The 21,603-nt window shown below is 42.1% G+C and overlaps 1 protein-coding gene across 2 annotated transcripts in view; it reads left to right on the top strand.

Moving 5' to 3' along the window:
- Positions 1-8,378: 8,378 nt before the first annotated feature.
- cunh12orf56 (chromosome unknown C12orf56 homolog) overlaps positions 8,379-21,603 on the top strand; it is an 83,301-nt gene continuing 70,076 nt past the window's right edge. The window contains exon 1 of one of the 2 annotated variants that reach the window (XM_087997030.1): positions 8,379-8,953. In XM_087997030.1, the coding sequence (XP_087853156.1) occupies positions 8,699-8,953 (255 nt within the window). In that variant the 5' untranslated portion in view covers positions 8,379-8,698. The remainder of the gene's footprint in view (positions 8,954-21,603) is intronic. The other variant, XM_043709959.2, reaches the window with a different exon arrangement.

The raw sequence follows: 21,603 nt of genomic DNA, 5'->3' as shown, positions 1-21,603 counted from the left end.
TCTAAAAGTAGCCTAACCAATGTCCTATACAGCCACAGCATGACCTCCCGACTTGTAAACTCAGTGCTCTGACGAATAAAGGAAAGCATACTAAACATCGTCTTCTCTATCCTATCTACCTGCGACTCTACTTTCAAGGAACTATGAACCTGTATTCTAAGGTCTTTGAGTTTATCAACGGTCCTTAGTGTATGAGACTTACTCTAATTTACCTTTCCAAAATTGGCAACTCTCAATTATCTAAATTAAATTGCATCTGCCACCCCTCAGCCCATGTGATCAAGATCCCATTGTACTCGGAGGTAACCTTCGCTGTTCACGACACCTCCATCTGCAAACTTACTAACCATACCTCCTATGTTCACATCCAACTTGTTTATGTAAAGTCAACTGGTCACAAACTTCCAGTCTGAAAGGCAACTCTCCCAATACCACCCTCTACATCCAAGCCAGTTCTGTATCCGAATGGCTATTTTTCTCTATATTCCATGAGATTTAACCTTGCTAACCAGTCTACCATGAGGAACCTTGTCGAACTCCTTACTGAAGTCCATATAGATCATATCCAATGCTCTGCCCTCACCAGTCCTCTTTGTTACTTTAAAGTTAGTGAGACATGATTTCCCACACAAAGCTAAGTTGACAATCACTAATCGGTCCTTCCCTTTCCAAATGCATGTACATCCTGTCCCTCAGGATTCTATCAGCAACTTGCCCACCACTGATGTCAGGCTCACTGGGCTCTAGTTCCCTGGCTTGCCCTTATCACCTTTCTTAAATAGTGGCACCACGTTAGCCACCGTCCAGTCTTCTGGCACCTCACCTGTGACTATCGATGATCCAAATAACTCAGCAAGGGGCCCAGCAATCACCTCCCTAGCTTCCCACAGAGTTCTGGGGTACACCTCCTCCGATCTGGGGATTTATCCACTTTTATGCATTTCAAGACATCCAGCACTTCCTCCTCTGTAATTTGGACATTTTTCAAGGTGTCACCATCTATTTCCCCACAATCTGTCTCCCATGACCTCCACAGTAAATGCTTATGCAAAATACTTATTTCGTATCTTCTCCCATCTCCAGACATTCCACACCATAGGATGCTTTGCTGATCTTTGAGGGGCCCTGTCCTCTCCCTGGTTACCCTTTTGTACTTAATGTATTTATGGAATCCCTTTGGATTCTCATTAACACTGTTTGCCAAAGCTATCTCATGTCCCCTTTTTGCTCTACTGCTTTCCCTCTTAAGTATACTCCTACTTCTCTTGCATTGAAATAAATGCAGTTTAATTTATTAGTCCTACCTTGTTCTCTGCTTTGTTCCTGCCCACCCTGACTGTTCGACTTGCTTTCTTTTCTCAACTGTCCCAGTCTCAGATTGATCTCTTTCTGCAGTATTTCCCCGGGTTCCCCACCCAAACGACTTACAAGTTTAAATCCTTTTGAGCAGCTCCAGCAAATCTCCCTGCCGGTATATTAGTCCCCTTCCAGTTCAGGTGCAATCTGTGACCCAGAGAGAATTTACATATTAATGTAGGGCTGAGGTGGTAAATGAATGGTTTACATCTACCTTAACCTTTGAGGTATTTACTGCACAGTGCATGGTGATGACAAAGGAGAAAACTTAGTCATTAGGAGGGTTTAAAATTGATAAGGAGATAGTGGATAAGCTGTCTGCTTAACTCTGAGGAGGCAGCTGGAGCAGATGAGATGTATCTAAGGTCTTTGAAGGAAGTGACTGGAAATTGCAGAGGCACTGATGACAAATCTATTAATCTTCCCTGGATTTTGAATTGTACAGAGAACAAGAAAATTATGACCATTTCGCTCTTGATCAAAAAGTTTATTAATGGTGAGTCCAGTAATTGCAGACGAGTCAGTTCAATATTGGCAGTGGGGAAACTTTGAGAAACAAATACGGAACAACCTCGATTATCCGAATGAGACGGGAAGGGAGTATTTTGTTCGGAAAACTGATTGGATAATCAAGATTAGAATTAATAGCTGTAAAGAAATGTAGGTTGATTCTTAAGAACACAGACTATTTTTGGGGAAATTTTGTGTATCTAATTTAGGGTTTTTTTAGAAAAGTTAACGGAGTTAATGAGAAGCTGTGACATGTATGTGAACTTCATAATTACCTGTTAATGTTGACGCAATAGATTTGAGAAATAGCTTAAAAGGGAGAGCAGTACTCTGGTTACAAATTTGCTGAGGGATAGGAAACAGTAATGTTAGTGAGTACTTTTCAGGTTGGGAAGATTTGCATTCCCCAGGGAATCTGGATTTTCATATGCAGGAAACCGGTTCAAAGATAACAAAACTTGAGAGAATTATTAACTGTGGGACACTAATAAAAGTATGTTAAGTTGGTGGGCTGGCAGGGATCATAGAAGAAATTCAATGCAGGAAGAGATAGTGATATACTTTGATGAAATGAATACAACAAATTAATATATGTGCAGTGTAAGAGACATCTAGGTGTATAAGTATACAAATTGCAAAACGTAGCAGAAAAGATAGCGCTGTTAATAAAGCATACAATAATTCAAGCTTCATAAACCAGGCATTGGAGTACAAGAGCAGGGAAGTTGTGATTAACTTGTATAAGACTGATCAGACCTCAGCTGGAGTATCATCTCCAGTTCTGGGTGCTGAACTGTATAAAAACTGCAAACGCGTTGAAAAGTGCAGAAGAGGTTTACAAGAATGGTTCTAGGGATGACACGCTTTCATTGTGAGGAAAGATTGGAGGAGTTGGGACTCTTCTGCTCGGATAAATGAAGATAAAGAGGAAACTTGCTGAAGTTTTAAAAATCTTCAGTGGTTAGGACAAAATAGATCAAGAGAAACTACTACTGCCTGTAAAATTGAGTACCAGTGGACACAATTTGGAGTGTTTTGCATAAGAGGTAAATGCAAAATGAAAGAAGACTTTTATTTTTGCAGAGTGAGTGGTTTGGGTCTGGAATGCACAGTCTGGAAGTGCAGTTCAACTGAGGAATGTAAGAGAGCATAGATGTTTATTTGAACAGAAATAAAGTGCAGGGAGAAAGAAATTTGGCAAGTTGGCTTTGGCTAACGTGTGACGATGGAGGCAGCAGTGAGAAACTGGTTCTCCAGGTTCCTACATAATTCACAAAAGCTGCCAAGGTCTGGATATGTTTTTCGGTTACACAACGTGTGAAAGTTTATCATTCCTAGCTTGCTTAAATTTTGAGTTTGACTGATGACCTTAAACTGGTTTTAAGTCATTTTACCATTTAATATGATCAGACCTAAACTACAGCAACTAATTTTCTTGTCCTATCCCTTATTTTGATTCTAAGTTGGAACACTTACGTTAACGGTACTATTTCTAAGTCATTGTATGCTTTACTAACAGCTCTGTCTATCCTGCTATTTTTAGCAACTTGTATGCATATACACCCAGATGTCTCTCGAACATTATCAGTCATTTTGGTACGAGGCCACATAGATATTAGGACAGGGACCAAATGCTATAGGAAGGATAGAAAGGGAGGTAAAAACAATGACTGCAAATGCTGGAAACCAGATTCTGGATCAGTGGTGCTGGAAGAGCACATGCTGCCTGAACTGCTGTGCACTTCCAGCACCACTAATCCAGGATGGAAAGGGAGGCAAGAGAGGAGGGGGAGTGGTTTCTTTGGTAAGGGAAAGCATTACAGCTGTACTTAGGGAAGATATTCCTGGGTTTAAATATGGTTTCGGGAGGGAATGTAAGGCATTCAGGCAGCTGCTAATATTGTGACAAAGGAGGTTGTGGTGCCCTGCAGTCCAGAGCCACATGGAGGGAGAATTCTTAAGACATCCAGTTTGGATCAAAGGCTGTGGGGGAGGCAGATAGAAAATTGAGACTACAACCAAATCAGTCATATTGAATTAGCAGGGCAGGTTGGAAAGGATATACAGCTCCGAAATCCCATAGTTTATCGACCAGGTTTCAGTGACTGATGGGGAGGGAATCTGAACGTGATATTAAATTTGAAATGACTGGATTCTGATGTGGAACATTGCGCACAGGATGGTAGGTGATCTCAAACTGGGGTTAAAGTGGAGGCAGTGGCTTCCTGGATAAGCTGAGGTTTCCAGAGGGCATGGAATAGGAATGTGCGCAGAGCCAATAAAATAAGTGACTCCTGAAAGTAAAATAAAATGCATGCTCTCCCCATTGCCATTGAATAGTGAAACATAGACAAAAAAACATGTTTCTTAGCATGTACAGCATAAACTAAAATGGCAGCTGCTGAAATTATTCCCACCTTTCCAGTCATTGTCTTTCAATCAAGAATCATGGGGTGTGGGCATCACTGGCTAGGTCAGCATTTATTGCCCATTCCTCTGTTGTCCTTGAGAAGGTGATGGTAGTGCCTTCTTGAAAAACCTTTCTCTGGAATCTTACATCAAAATAAATCTAAATGCTTCCTTTTTTGAAATCACCTGCAAGCACAAGGTCACAACTGCTGGCATTGACCAAAAAAAGATGCCGCTTTAAGTTGTACATATTTAGATGGCAGAAAAGACAATGAATGAAAATCAACTGATTTCGTTTATGGCCCTGTGTCCACCACAGGCTGTTGTTTTAATTACTTGTGGGCCAACATTTATTGACTCCTCCTCACTTGCTGTCAAGAAGATGGTGGTGAGCTGCCTCTTGAACCACAGCAGTCCATGTGCTGGAGGTAGACTCACATTGCCATTAGGGAGGGAATTCCAAAATATTGACCCAGCAACAGTGAAGGAACAGCGATATATTTCCAATTCAGGAAGACAAGTGGCTTGGAAGGGAACTTGCGGGTAATAGGTGTTCCCATGTATCTGCTGCCCTTATCCTTCCAGGTGGAAGTGATCACGGGTGTGGTAGGTACGTTACCCAAATGTTGTAGACCGATATCTATTGCGCATCTTTAATGTCTGCAGGTCACTGACTGATTTCGCTTAATTCCAAAGCTTCACTGATACCGACATGCCTTTGGGATACATGTTTAGGATGTTGTGAAGTTATTTTTGAGTTGATGTGTTACATGAGACTTTAAAAATGAATACATTAGCAAGATGCTTTCCATAAACAGCAGAGATAAACCCCGCAACAATTATAATTTCTGGTGCGTGAAACCATTTTATAGCATTCCATCCCTCATGGATGCAAAGTACATTCTTGCTCATAAAAAAAATTCACTTTGACAAAGGTGATGTTCTTTGTGACAAGTTCTAGCAGATTAAAAAAAATGCTCTTTTTGTGAACGATTTTCTCATCCTACCCCTCCTGACTTTTTCTCAGCTAGAAACAGCCAGTCTCAAAGTTCTGGTTACCTCTTTAATGGGTTGGAGTGAAGGGACACTGAACCCTGTTTATGGAAGGAGTCAGCTATTCCATTGCCTGTTTTGTTAAGAGCTTTACACTTAAAACAGTGACTTGTCAGCTCTCCTTATCAATACTACATTATTTTCTGTTCTTGTATTTTGTTGTATGTCAATTGAGGCGCTCTTCCATGATCTGGTGACCTTGCAAGCTCTTCTTATATTAAAAAAAATGCTTGTTCAAAATAAAGTGTCTCCAGGTGAGGGAGTTACGTTTAAGCCATCGCTGCCCCCACCAGGATCTCTATTTACCTTAATCAATATAGTTTTGTATAACTTACTTGGATTGCCACTCAAGTAGAGGTTGTTTTGAAATGTTTGCTGCTACTGACCCTCACATTAGATGTGCAAACTGTTATCAGCTCTGATCTGAAATCTTCCCAAGCAAAACACTATCTAAAACTATCAACTGGAGATGATTGTGCATTCTCATGTTGTCTTTCTGTAAAGTAGTGTTTGAGGTAATTATATGTCATTTAGGAATGAAACAATATTTTGTTTACATATCCATCACACTGTGGAGGAGCTCTTGTGCTGCAGCACACAGAGTCATGCACCTGAACCAGAAACTCTGCATTCAAATCCCATCCCAGGGCCTGATGGCCAGGCTAAATGCATTCATATTGCTGCCAAACAGGCCAAGTTTGCAACCTGCAAATCCTTCCAACACATCGCATTATCGGGCAGAGAAGGTGAAGGTTCTGGTTAGCCAATGTCTATGTGTTTGGAAAGTTGGTCCCTCCACCAGCACAACCCAAAGTTCCAAGCCACAATATGCATGTTACAACTCAGACTCTGGATGTCGGTTTGCTCGCTGAGCTGGAAGGTTCATTTCCAGATGTTTCGTCACCATACTAGGTAACATCTTCAGCTTCACCTGGAGGCCCACTGAAGATCTTACCTGGAAGGGTGATGAATGTCTGGAAATGAACCTTCCAGCTCAGCGAACATACCTACATCCAGAACCTCAACCTGAGCTATAAATCTTCTCAAAACTTGCAACAACTCAGATTCACTGAGTGGACTGTAACACACATTCACACACAATCAGTTCTCTTCTGATCCAGTGATCTAACTCCTCAGAGAAAATTTTAAAACATCAACACCATCAAAAAAGTTTGGAGAAACTCAGCAGGACTGGCAGCATCTATGGAGAGAAAAACAGTTAATGTTTCAATTCTGGTATGACTTCTTCAGCTCTCTCTCGATACTGCACTGAAGCTTCAGCCTTGATGCTTATGCTCAGATCCTGGAGTGGGACTTGTATCCATGGGGTACTGAAGAGGGGGAAACGAATGTACAAACTGAGTGAACCACGGTCGACTTTAGTTATAGAGACATAGAGATGTACAGCACCGAAACAGACCCTTCAGTCCACGCCGACCAGATATCCCAACCCAATCTAGTCCCACTTGCCAGCACCTGGCCCATATCCCTCCAAACCCTTCCTATTCATATATATATCCAGATGCCTTTTAAATGTTGCAATTGTAGTAGCCTCCACCACTTCCTCTGGCAGCTCATTCCATACACGCACCACATTCTGTGTGAAAAAGTTGCTGCTTAGGTCCTTTTTATATTTTCCCCCTCTCACCTTTAAACCTATGCTCTCTATTTCTGGACTCCCTCACCCCAGGAAAAAGTCCTTGTCTGTTTATCCTATCCATGCCCCTCATGATTTTATAAACCTCTATAAGGTCACCCCTCAGCCTCTGACTCTCCAGGGAAAACAGCTATAGCCTGTTCAGCCTCTCCTTGTAGTTCAAATCCTCCAACCCTGGCAACATCACTATAAATCTTTTCTGAACCCTTTCAAGTTTCACAACATCCTTCCAATAGGAAGGAGACCAGAATCGCATGCAATATTCTAAAAGTGGCCTAACCAATGTCCTGTACAGCTGCAAGATGACCTCCCAACTCCTGTACTCAATACTCTGACCAATAAAGGAAGGCATACCAAACGCCTTCTTGCTTTCCCAAAATGCCGCACCTCGCATTTATCTAAAGTAAACTCCATCTATCATTTCTCAGCCCATTGGTCCATCTGATCAAGATCCCGTTGTAATCTGAGGTAACCTTCTTCGCTGTCCACTACACCTCCAATTTTGGTGTCAACTGCAAACTTACTAACTAAACCTCCTATGTTCACATCCAAATCATTTATATAAATGAAAACCCTATTAACCATGATTCCATATCTGCCAAAAATTCACCTGCACCTCCACACACATCATTTACTGCATCCGCTGCACCCTATGTGGCCTCCTCTACATTGGGGAGACAGGCTGCCTCCTTGCGGAACGTTTCAGAGAACACTTCTGGGACACCCGGACCAACCAACCCAACCACCCCGTGGCTCAACACTTCAACTCCCCCTCCCACTCCACCAATGACATGCAGGTCCTTGGACTCTTCCATCGCCAGACCATAGCAACACGACGGTTGGAGGAAGAACGCCTCATCTTCCGCCTGGGAACCCTCCAACCACAAGGGATGAACTCAGATTTCTCCAGCTTCCTCATTTCCCCTCCCCCTACCTTGTCTCAGTCCCAACCCTCGAACTCAGCACCGCCTTCCTAACCTGCAATCTTCTTCCTGACTTCTCCGCCCCCACCCCACTCCGGCCTATCACCCTCACCTTAACCTCCTTCCACCTATCACATTTCCAAAGCCCCTCCTCCCTACCTTTTATCATAGCCTGCTTGGCACACTTTCCTCATTCCTGAAGAAGGGCTCATGCCCGAAACGTCGATTCTCCTGCTCCTTGGATGCTGCCTGACCTGCTGCGCCTTTCCAGCAACACACTTTCAGCTCTGATCTCCAGCATCTGTAGTCCTCACTTTCCCCTAGTCAATAGCTATCCTGCCAAGTGAGGTGTGTGCCCCTGACCGGGAATGGGACCGGTGCTGAGAGCGCAGAATCCTAATCCCTTAGTGACCAGTGATCTCTCGGTGTAATGAAGGAATGGGGCTCTGAAGAAGGAGGTCACTGGACTCGAAACTTTCTGCCTGTCTCCGCGGCTGATGTCAGAGATCCTCCAGGAGTTGCTGGTTTGTTTTGAATGAAGGGGCGGGAGTGCCGGGCTCGGGTTGTGATTGGCGCTTGTTGCCATTGTGACGCAATAGAGGGTGGGGGTTCCCCGGGGGCGCGCGCCTGACGCGAGTAACAATTCGTGAAATTGGCAACAAATGAAAGTAGCAATTTCAGCCAGAAAGTGTCTCCCCCACTTCCCTGTACCTCTTCCACTCCTATTGATCCGAGGGACCATCCCCCCCCCCACCAACAACTTTTTCTTTTACCCCACTCCCTGCCTTCCATGGCGAGGAGTGAGCTGGACATATTCCCCTCCAAGCGGCACGACAAGCTCGAATTCTTCCTGAAGAGACACTTGGAGGAGAGCGTTTTCAACAAGATCCGAATGTACGAGGCGTGCATCGTGGTGTCGGAGAGAAAGAGCAAGAAAGCCTTCGAGTATGTCATTCTGACCGACGAGTGCATCTACTTGACGCAGAACCCACCCAAGACCATCCACGAGGCGGTGCATCTCAATGATGTGGTTGCGATCGAGCTGGTGAGCGAGCCTGTCACTTTTGGGTTTTTCAACTCCACTTTTAGTTTGATGTCTTCTTTCGACGGCGCTCTTTGTAAGTCTGATTTCGGAACATTTTTGTTGCAAGTTTCCCCTTGTTTCACTGCGACTGGTGGAGGTTTGACCAGTTTGCAGTCATCAGTAAATCAGACGACTTAGATGTTTACATTAAAATACACTGCAAGACACCAGGGACCATGTTTAAACTGTACTCTTTGGCAACAGTGCATTACCACAGAGCTTTAGTCACTGACTGATCTACCCTGAGCTGTATTACCGCTCTTTGTGCACACACAGCCGTTTTGCAGGGAGGCGTGAGACGTTAACGGGCAGAAAAGGAATCAATGTTCCAAGGTTAAAGAGTTTAAACAATAAAGAAATCATGAAATTAAAAATTTAGCCATAAATGTGGCGTGCTTTACTTTAATAAATGCGTACGACTCTTAAGCATAAAATCGTTACAGCCCAGACGGCGATCTTTCGGCCCATCGTGTCTGTGCTGGCGTTCTGAATTCACAGAGCGCCATTCTCCATTCTCCTCCCAATATCCCTGTACGTTCGTTCTTTTGAAAACCTCGACTGGATCTTTACAGACCCTTGTCGTGGTTGAAAAAGTGTTCCCTCATATCACGTTTTTCCTTCTTTTACCAGTTATACCCGTTTATTTATCATTCTCAATCCTTTCACGACTGGGAGTATTCACTCCCTATTTGCTCTGTCCAGGCTCCTCGTAATTTTGAATGCTTCAATCGAATATCCCCGTAACTGTCTAACCTCTGGAACCATTCTGGTAAACCTCTACAAATATCTGCAAAGTTTTCACATCCTTCCTGTGGTATGGTGCCCAGAACTGGATGCAGTACTCTAGTTGATGTATATACAGACAGTGGCAGAAAGTCTGGACTGCAGATGCTGGAGGTCAGAATTGAGAGGGTGACGAAGGGCTTATGACCGAAACGTCGATTCTCCAGCTCCTCGGATGCTGCCTGACCTGCTGTGCTTTTCCAGCACCACACTCTGGACTCTATATATATCGACAGTCTCTGGGTTGTGAACGGGTACTATTCCCGAGTCCGCTCACAAGAAGATTTGTGTGCCAGTTCGAACGCAATGCAGGACGATAGAAAACAACTGTTCATGAGTACAGAAATGTTCATATATCGAGTCTTTTAAAATTACATCCCTGTGTGTGATTGAGTTTGTAAGTACGAGTGTTCCTAAGTCATAAATTGGGAACCCCATGTTAGTTCAACATAACCTACTCTAAATAAAACCGGGGGCACTTTGTTAATTGCTCTCCCAAGCCTGTCCTGCCACTTATAGTGACTTAGTACATCTATACCCATTGTCCCTCTGCTTCTGCAACCCTTTAGATTTGCATCCTTGCTGCCTCTCCATGTTCTTCCTATCCATACTTCTCTGCAATGAACAGTTTGCCCACTCTATCAACTCATTTATATCTTTTTGAAATTCGACAATGTGCACCTTACAGTTAACAATACTTCCAAGTTTTATATTGTATGTAAAATTTGCAACAGTCCCCTGAATGCCACACTTTAGATCATTATCATGGACAATATCTGGAAGAGCCAATGTCTCAACACTGATCCCCGGGGAATGTGTCTACAAACCAACCCCACAGTCTAGTTAACCAGCACTCTCTGTTCCATGTTCCTAATGTCCTTTTTACTCCAAGGGAATATGTCACTGGACTAGCAATCCAGAGACTCAGGTTCAAATCTCACTACAGGTGTTGCAATTTAATTCAATAAAGTTTAGAATTGAAAGAAAAGGGCTCTTTGGGAACAGTGCATTACCACAGGGCTTTAGTTACCGACTGATCTACCCTGAGCTGTATTACCGCTCTTTGTGCACACACAGCTAGTTTGAGACGTTAACGGGCAGAAAAGGAATCAATGTTCCAAGGTTAAAGAGTGGCAGTACTTCTGAGCTAGGAGGCCCAGATTCGAGTGCCACCTGTTCCAGAGGTGTGTAATAACATCCCTGGACAGGTTATTAGGAAGTATTTACAAATTGCTAAAGTACTGACTTGTAGTGCAGGGTGAGTATCCCTAGTTTCCTTGTGGACCTGCTCCAGGTCCAGGTAGGGGTACTGGAGGCAATTGTATTTCCCAACTGCCAGCCTCTCTTCCAGAGAATCTCTGTGCCTGGGTGTCCTTGGAGAGAGGACCAGTAATCTTGAAACCTTTCAAGATAGGTTGGTACCGCGGAGACTGGGGTGCACCATCTCCCCCTCCAACACAATTCTCCTTTAGTCCCCTCCCTTATTTGCTCCTCTATTTTTGTTGTTTCCTTTGGTGTAGTCACTGGGCTTATCTTACAACAAGGCAGAGCTGTGTTCGTGTCCAGTTGGGCATTGGTTTCTCAACAGGGAAAGGGAAAAATGGAAATTGGTGTTTGTGCTAAGTTATAGACTTAAAATAAAATCCCTACACACTTCTGAAAGCCTTTTGCTGCATTATTGAACAGATAGATATCAGTCTGTGAAATAATAGCCAATACAAAGCTAGCATTGATTATGGTAACACCTGTCTGCTTCACCATCTTCCTTGAGGGAAGGAAATCTGCTGTTCTTACCCAGTTTGGCCTATACGTGACTCCAGACCCAAAGCAATATGGTTAAGTCCTAACTGCCCTCTGCAATGGCTGAGAAAGCCAGAAAGCCACTTTGTGCAAAGGAAAAGGCAAGGTCTAGGGATGGACACTGTGCTGATGGCTTCCATGTTCCTGTGAAACTCTAAAATCATGTGCAATCTCGCTTGCATTATAGTATTTTAATACTCTAGCCAAATACTAGCTGTTTGAAATCAAAACAGCAAATGTTAGAAATTCACTGTAGGTCATGCAGCAACTGTGGTTTGAAACAAGTTAGCAAAGATCATCACCTCAAAATGTAACTGTTTCTCTCATCACAGGTGCTGCCTGTTCTAGTCCTGCATTTCTAGCACTTTCTATTTCATGTGAGTACGTTTCACTATCAAATGAATCGTACAGCATAGAGGAGTCATAGAGCCATTCAGCATGGAAACAGACCCTTCGGTCCAATCAGCCCATGCCAACCATAATCCCAAACTAAACTTAGTCCCATCTGCGCTTGGCCCATATCCCTCCAAATCTTCCCTACTTATCAAATGTCTTTTAAACGTTGTAGTTGTAACAAATCCATCACTTCCTCAGAAAGTTCATTCCACACATGAACTACCCTCTGTGGAAAAAAAATTGCCCCCATGTCTTTTTTAAATCTCTCTCCTCTCACCTTAAAAATGCTTGGCTTGAAATACCCCATCTTGGGGAAAAGATAACTCCATTAACTCGAACTATACCCTCCATTATGAGTCCTTTCAGTTTATTGAGTCTGTGTTAGCTCATTTTGAAATCCTACTTTGAAGTAGATTATTTCCTATACTCAATATTAACTAAACCCCACTCAAGTGTGAATCACTCTGCCCACTGCTGACACTCAGTAGCAGCAGTGTGTACCATTTACGAGCTGCGTTGGAGAGTTTCACCCAGGCTTCTTAGACAGCACCTTCTAAACCCACGACCACTTCCATCTGGAAGGACAAGGGCAGCAGAGATATGGGAACACGGCCCACATGCAAGTTCCCCTCCAAGTCACTCACCATCCTGACTTGGAAGTATATCGCCATTCCTTCACTGTCACTGGGTCAGTATCCTGAAACTCTGTCCCTGACAACACTGCTACTTACCTATATCAAATAGTCTGTAGCTGTTTGAGAAGACAGCTAACCACTACTTTCTCTAAGGCAATTAGGGATAGGGAAAAAAATGTTGGCGCAGCCATTAACACCCACATCCCATGCATGAATGAAAAAGAGAATGCTTTTGAGTTTAAATTTTATTAAGTCGTTCTGCAAAATTTTATTAGATTTCTTTTGTGTTTGATGAGATTTGGGAAAGACTTCTTGACCTATGAATTTTTATCTGTCCATATGTATTCAAAGTACAAGGTCTCGTAACAGTTTCTACCTTACTGTTGTTAGAATACTGAATAGACTTACAGACTCTTCACATTCGCCTGTACCTGTGTTTTTGTTTTTGCCGCTGTTTACCTATTATTTACTATCTATGCTACTTAACTCTGTGATCTGCCTGTATTGCTCGCAAGACAAAGCTTTTCACTGTGCCTCGGTACACGTGACAATGAATTCAATTCAATTCAACAACTGGGTGGCAGTTTTCAGTTAATCAACTGGGTGGCATTTTTGGGAGACATAAATTTAATCCCATTTGACATTCAGAGAAACATTTAATAAACAGCTCAGCTCTGGCTCAAAACAAAAGCATAATCAACAGACTAAATTTGTATTCTGTTTATTTATGGAGACCATTTGTTGCTACTTCGTTGGATTATTAATATATTTTCATAATTGCCTCATAATTGGCTTTAACATTCTGAGGTTGGAAACCGTTGTGGATTTCACACAGAAGGTAGTGCAAAATGGAACATACTTTTCCAAAAAGATACCACATCAATTGCAGTTTTTAATATTGAAAGATATAGCAACATCTTTTGAAAATTCTGCTCGTAATGTACTTTTGTACATCATTCATTATAATTGATATTAAACTGCAAGGAGAAGGCAGCATTATGAACAGCACACAATTTTGACGGTCACAGTCTGAAGCTTTTGTAACACATTATGGCCAATGGAGAGGATTACTTCTTAGTTCCGTGAGACCATTCATTAATGTTTCTGAAGGGAATTAATAAAGGGACAAATTTATTGTAGGGTAGCTGGGTGGAGGCCTTTAAGATTATGAGAAAGATCTATAGGGTAGAAAATACGTTTCCACTTGAAGGGGACCATACGATGGTCATTAATAAATTCAACAGGGAAATGAAAAGAAACTTCTTTAATCAGGACTAGGAGAGGTGACCAGCAACGTGCTGTGAGCTAGATAAACTCAGAAAACAAAGTCAGAAGAGGATGTACAGATGTGGATGGGGATGATGATGTTGGATGGGGTTTAAGTCTCACCATGGGCCAGATGGGCTGAATATCCTGTATTTGTACTGTTAATACCACATACATAGTATGAAGAAATGATGGGAAGTTTTATTTCCCTGACTGTCCTGGAAGTTAGCCTGTGGTGATTATCTTCACAACAGAAGGTTGCTGGGAGACACTGGTGTAATTTGGATTCAAAGTCAATTTATTAATCAAACAGACAGGCTGGTCTTTCACTTTGAAAAGACAGACACCACTGATTCAGCTGCGTTTTGTGATAAAACATCAGCTTTTGTGTTTTGATTTATTTTCTGGAGCTAGCCCACAAGTTACCACTTGTTGTTTTTGAAACAACCCTTGCATTTATGTAGCACCTTTCACTGACTCATCAAGTCTCAAGCTGTTTCACAGTCATTGAAGTACTTTCTGAGATGTAATCGCTGTTATAACATAGGAAACGTGACAGCCATTTTGCAGCAGCAAACTCCCACACAGACACTCTTGGTAATGGACCAGAAAGGCTGTTTTGACTCATATTGATTGAGAAATAGATATTGGCCAGGACACTGGATATATCTCTCCTGCTGTTCTTCAAAATACTATCTTGGGATTGTTTATCGGGAGGTTAGACAGGACTCAGTTTAACGCCTCACCAGATAGTGACAGTGACAGGAAGCTGGAGTCAGGGTTTCCTTGATGTCAGTGTAACCTGTGTAAGGTGTTTCCATTTCAGGAACGTGAGAAATGATCTCCCTCTGCACCCTACTCGCAATCTAAACTGTCAGCTTATTATTTCAATGAAGAGCATTGTTGCATGTGTAGTGCACTGGGATAGTTTGGTGCCAGTTACTTGTTTAAGTGACGCATTTAGTTGTTTCAAAATTGTCACAGTCATGGATCAAAACCCCAAAGTATTATACAGTTCCAAAATGTGGTTTTTAAAAGAGGACCAAAACAGCCAGAAATGGCTGTGGATGTATAATAAATAGCTGTTTGGAAAGAGACCCGAGGAATGCCACACCTAATGATGCAATGGGAATGTCAGGCAGCATCTCTTCAAAGAGGGTAAAGAGACAAATCAAAAGAGATTGATTGGAGTGTGATTGCTTATGACTACAAAGATGAACTGGAGCTAATGACCCCAAACCCCCCCAACTCATCATGTCTCAAGCTGTTTCACAGTCATTGAAGTACTTTCTGAGATTTAATTGCTGTTATAACATAGGAAATGTGACAGCCATTTTGCAGCAGCAAGCCAGTTACAAGTGTCCCAGTGTGATTGAAGCTCTTTTGTGACTAAGGAAGCTATGACTACCAGCAGGACTTGAGCATTAACATACTGTAAATGTCACAGTCAAAGAACTGATCACCCCTGCGTTGCAGGTAAAGGGGCTATTTAACTGTAATTGCTCGAGGTCAACTAGCTAGCAAGCCAAACAAAAAGAAATAAGACTCTCTGACCTTGAAAGCTGGAATTCAGCCAAAGTTGAAAGAAATCAGAGCAACAGAATCTCAGTTAAGACTAGGAAAAAAGACTAATCAACTGCCAGTGTCAACATTCCTAGTAATCTCCAATGTAACTGCCAGAATTCAACTAACCACTGTTCACAAAAAATTCAGAGACTGCTCCATATTAGTTTAACTTCTATATTGTTTGACCTACCTTGTATTTATAATCTGTTTGTATGTTTATTATGTCATAAATTCTTCATGCATTTAGTAATAAACTCAATATTTATTCACTCATGAAAGCCCAGTTAAATTGGCTTCTTGGAAGGCTTTAGTTCAATAGGGATTGGGAGAAAGGTATTCCCAACGGATGGGATACCTTACTGAAATCAACCAAGGGTGGCTTAATAAAGAACGGATGCCAATTCATCCCCTTCCTGGAAGTTGAATGATTTGGGCTTCTGCAGCCATAATGTGTCGAGAACCTCACCTCGGGTCTGGGTTTAACATAATATACAAGTTGATAATTTTATCTACACTGGGCACAGGAACAACAAATCAGTTAAGGAACTAAAGAATAAACTGCATATTGCCTTCGATTACCAAACTTTTTTGCTGTGTAAACATTTATGAATAAATAGTAGAAACAAGTGTTTTGTATTTTGTCAAGGTCGCTTTTTTTTAAAACCTGAGAACCCTTTCACTGAACATGTCCTTTCTGAATAATTGATACAAGATCTGCATGTTTACAATCACTGAGAGGCAATAAAATTTTAATGCATGACTTGAAGATCCTAAGAAACATCAAGTGCTACCTTGACCCTCAAAAAAAGATGTGTGGAAGCAATGAAAGGTTGCGTTTAAATAATTTCCAATATTTTAAAGTTTTACAGCCAGTTTTGTTTTAAAGTGCAGTTGCTATTGTACTAAGCAAGCCCCCACAAACAGCAATGTGACAATGACCAAGTAATCCACTTTTTATTTTGTGATGTTGATTAAGAAATAAGTATTGGCCAAAGTGAACTTCCCTGCTTTCTACAGAATAAGGCCTTTTACATCGATCTGAGTGAAGCTAAAGGGGCTTTGGTTTAATGTCACCCATGAAAGATAGCACCTCTAATAACACTGATATCCTGCAGCACTGCACAGCAGTGTTAACCTTGAGCTTTGTGTTCAATTCTCTGGCATGGGATTTGAACCCAAAATCCACTGACTCAGATGTAGGTATGTTAAGAGCTGAGCCAGAGACTAGGACACCAGTTTAAGCCGAGCTCAGGTAGAGCTGGAGCTGAGGGGAGGTCATGAGGAAACTATCATAGAATACAAGTTGCTTACAGAGTCATAGAATTACACAGCACGGAAACAGACCCTTCAGTCCAACTTGTTCAAGCATCCCAAACTGACCGAATCACATTTGACTGCATTTGGCCCATACCCTCTAAATCCTTCCTATTCATATATCCTCCAGATGCCTTTTAAACATTTTAATTGTACCAGCCTCCACCACTTCCTCTGGCAGCTCATTCCATACACGCACCTCTGCGTGAAAAAGCTGCCCCTCAGGTCGCTTTTAATTTTTTTCCCTCTCCCCTTCCAACTATGCCCTCTAGTTTTGGACTCCCCTATGTGAGGAAAAGGACCTTGACTAGTCACCCTATCCATGTCCTTCATGATTTTATAAACCTCTATAGGGCCATCCCTCAACCTCCGAATAGTTCCAACCTATTCAGCCTCTCTCTGGAGCTGAAACCTGCCAGTCCTGGCAACATCCTTATAAATCTTTTCTGAACCCTTTCAGGTTTCACAACATCTTTCCTATAGCAGGGAGTCCAGAATTGAACATAGTATTCTAAAAGTGGCCCAACCAATGTCCTGTACCACCGCAAAATGATATTTGCATTCCTATACTCAATGTTATGACCAATGAAGCTAAGTGTGCCAAATGCCTTCTTCACCACCCTCGTGTTTACACTTTCATACTTTATTGAAATGAAAAGGTGGTGCTAAGAGCGGTTGCTGAGTGTCTAAGAGAGCCACTGTGTCTATGTAGAGAAAAGCACTTCTCAAATGCACTTCAAATCAAATAACCAGCAAATGGCCAGTGGTCCACAGTCTGGTGATGGATTTTAATTGGTATTTGCCGAACACGAAAGTGCTTCCTTTTATCAATCTAGTGATGGGGAAAGTAAAGACAGAGCATGCTGAGTGTGCTATGTTTCTATTTCAAACTTAATTTATTCCCACTTGCACATAATTACTGCTTTATGTTTGCTGTCACTGCTTTGTGATGTGTTGATCAGCAGAAAAGATGGCTTACTCAGTAATGTAAACCCTTTTCATTTATTCACTTTTATTTCTTAATTATTTCAAGATTTCCAACATTTCAACGAATAAAAGAAAATTGTTTTAATGGCTTAAATCATTTTGATCTAATAGCGGGCAGCCACATTGAAAAGAACAACATTGAACTGCAGAAACATTTAACTCTTACTCAAAAAACATTTATCTCTAAACTTCATTTTGTTGGAGAACTGTGGTCAACAATCTAATGTTCCTCACAAAGGTAATTACCAAATCTCCCACACACAATGGAAGAGATGCACCCTCACCCCAGAAAGTCGCTGAACAGCCAATCCTCCTGGGATTGAGGATGACACACTGCCACTCCAATGGGTTCTGAGAGACCTGGCAAGTCCAGTGTACAATCTGCAGCCTCTGCCACATGCAGGGCACATGGTGTGTTGAGGGTATGGTGAATGAATTGTTGTGAGGTTTGTACTCTGATAGAACATGCCAGATGGATCTCAGTACGAGGACAATGTATGGTTCTGGTCACCACATGATAGGAAACAAATGAATGCCCTGGTTGGGGTACAGAGGAGATTCATACTGATGTTGCCTGGAGTGAAGAATTTTTGTCCTGAGGACAATTTGGATAAACCCATTAATTTTCTTTAGACAGAGGGGAGAACCAATTGCAGGAGATAAAGTTATGATGGTACGGTCATGAGGAAACTACCACGGTTGCTTACAGAGTCAGAGTTGAGCAGTGCGTAAACAGACCCTTTGGTCCAGATATCTTAAAGTGATCTAGTCCCATCTGCGAGCATTTGGCCCATATTCCTCTAAACCATTCCTATTCATGGGAAATATATTGGAGAGGTGCTTAAATTCTTGAAGAATATTGATAGTGTAAACAAGAGGAAAGTTAGAGGTCAGGAGCACTCAATTCCCAAATGAAGCAACGGTCATGTGAGGAAAATCTTTGACACAGTCTGTATTTAGGGCATGGCATACATTTCTAGAAACGTACGGGAGAGATGTTCAATTGATGTATTCAAGAGGTGCAGGGATTTGCAGAAAAGGCAGGGGTTTAGCACTGGGCAATATCCAGGCATGATGAGCCAAAGGGACTCCTCCTGTGCCATATCAATTCCGTGATTTCCACAGACTGATTGATTTATTGTTGTCACATGTACTGAGGTACAGTGAAAAGTGTTGTTTTGTGTGTTATACAGGCAGATTATACTATACGAAGTGCATCAGGGTTGCAGAATAGTGTTACAGCCACAGTGAAGGTGCAGAGACAATGATCAACAGTAACGTTTCAGAGTCCGTAACTTGAGTGTAACAGATTTAGGGGAAGAGAGATTTAAAGAGGATTTGGGGCTGGAAATGTTTATACTCGGAAATATGGTGGGGATCTGGAACTCACTGCCTGAAAAACTGGTAAAGATAGAAACCGTGACATCTTAAAAGTACTTGGATACACAGTCGAAGTGCAAGGTCTGTGGGTGGGAGTCACATGCAGAAGTCCTGCCCCTATTTCTAGTCATCACACTGTTGAACTAATGGGTTGTGGTTCACACAGGAGGGGAAATGGCACAACCATTTGATACAACAACTGCAAAATAATCTGCTTCAAACATCTATCCAATTCTCTCTTGAAAGCTTTAATTAAATCTGCTTCCACTGCATTCAGTAATGGCTATAAAAACTCCGCTGTGTGTCGTCTTTATTCTGCTTCTTGTTTATTTGGCATTCACCTTAAATCTCTCCTCTCTCTCTCTGGTTAATCATCCTTTAGCCACTGAAAACAGTTTCTCCTTACTTACACTACCCTTCAAGAATTTAAGCACCTCTCGAACATAGTCCCATAACTTTCATCTTCTGAGGAGAAATGTCTCAACTGTCCCCACATAATTGAAGTTTGACTGGCTAATGCCTAGTGATGGACCAATTGAGTCACATCGGGAAAACGGCACTTTATACTTGCCTTTAAATAAATATAAAAGAACAATACAGCACAGGAATAGACCTTTCAACCCTCTGAGCCTGCACTGACACATTTTGTCCTTCCATACTAAAATTGTCTTCACTTACAGGGTCTGTATCCCTCTATTCCCTTCCTATTCATGTATTTGTCCAGGTGTCTCTTGAATGCTGCTATTGTGTCTGCTTCCACCACCTCCTCTGGGAGCACATTCCAAGCACTCACCAACCTTTGTGTGAAAGAGTTAGGGTCCAAGCTATCTCCTTACAATACTTTGTGGGGGACATGGTCTGGTTTGGTCCATAACATCAGACAGAAACAGAATTAGAAGAATTTAACAATATCCTCAAGAATTATGACTGCTGCTTTGAAATAAGAGCAGTAGGAGGCCACTTGACCCTTCAGGCCTGACTCGCCATTCAATAAGATCATGGCTGATCCACCGCAGGCCTTAACTCACCTTTTGCGCCAAATCCTCCTGGCCCTCAACTCTCCATATTTTCAAAAATCTATCTATCTCCTCTTTAAATACTTTCTGTGATATAGCCTCCACAACTCTCTGGGACAAAGAAATCCAAATATTCAGTACACTCCAGGAGAATAAATTCCTTTGATCTCCATTCTAAATGAGTGTCCCCTAGTTCTGTAACTTAATCCCATAGTTCAAGACTCCCCCAATCGTGGAAATATCTTCTCAGCGACTATCCTGTCAAGCCCCTTATTCTGTGTTTTCCCCAGTTCGTGAGTAACCTGTCAGGGGAAATGCCCTATCTTTATCCACTATGTCGTGCTCTATAAGAATTTTATAAATTTCAGTGAGATCATCATCTTCTTGAATCTTTGTAGGTACACCCTCAGTGATGTTAGGGAATTCCATGATTTTGACCCAGTGACAGTAAAGAAACAGTGATATAGTTCCCAGTTTACAAAGGGTGGTCATAGAGTCATAGAGATGCACAGCACAACAACAGATCCTTTGGTCCAACTTGTCCATGCCGACCAGATAGCCTAACCTAATCAAGTCCCATTTTCCAGCACTTGGCCCATATCCTTCTAAACCCTTCCTATTCATATAGCTATCCAGATACATTTTAAATGCTGTAATTGTACCAGTCACCACCACTTCCTCTGGCAGCTTATTCCACACACACACCACCCTCTGTGTGAAAACGTTGCCCCTTAGGTCCCTTTTATGTCTTTCCCCTCTCACCCTAAACCTATGCCCTCTAGTTCTGGACTCCCCCATCCCGGGGACGAGATCTTGTCTGTTTATCCTATCCATGCCCCTCATGATCTTATAAACCTCTATAAGGTCACCCCTCAAACTCCGATGCTTAAGGGAAAATAGCCCTAGCCTATTCAGCTCTATAGCTCTATAGCTCAAATACTCCAACCCTGGCAACATCCTTGTAAATCTTTTCCGATTCCTTTCAAGTTTCTGATAGGAAGGAGACCAGAAATGCATGCAATATTCCAAAAGTGGCCGAACCAATGTCTTGTATAGCCGCAACATGACCTCCCAACCAATTAAGGAAAGCATACCAAACACCTTCTTCACTATCCTATCTACATGCAACTCTACTTTCAAGGAACTATGAACCTGTACTCCAAGATCTCTTTGTTCAGCAATTTTCCCTAAGACCTTACCATGAAGTGTGTCCTGCTCTGACTTGCTTTTCCAAAATGGAGCACCTCACATTTATCAAAATTAAACTCCATCTGCCACTCCTCAGCCCATTGGCCCGACTGATCAAGATCCCATTGTAATCTGAGGTAATCTTCTTTGCTGTCCACTACACCTCCAATTTTGGTGTTAACTGCAAACTAACTAACTATACCTCCTATACTCACATCCAAATCATTTATATAAATGATGAGAAGTAGTGGACCCAGCACCAATCCTTGTGGCACTCCAC

The sequence above is a fragment of the Chiloscyllium plagiosum genome, unplaced genomic scaffold (genome assembly GCF_037043375.1).
Source record: "Chiloscyllium plagiosum isolate Xiang-an unplaced genomic scaffold, Cpla_swu_hap1 HiC_scaffold_19, whole genome shotgun sequence".
NCBI lineage: Eukaryota > Metazoa > Chordata > Chondrichthyes > Orectolobiformes > Hemiscylliidae > Chiloscyllium > Chiloscyllium plagiosum.
This window is presented reverse-complemented; position numbering and strand designations above follow the sequence as displayed.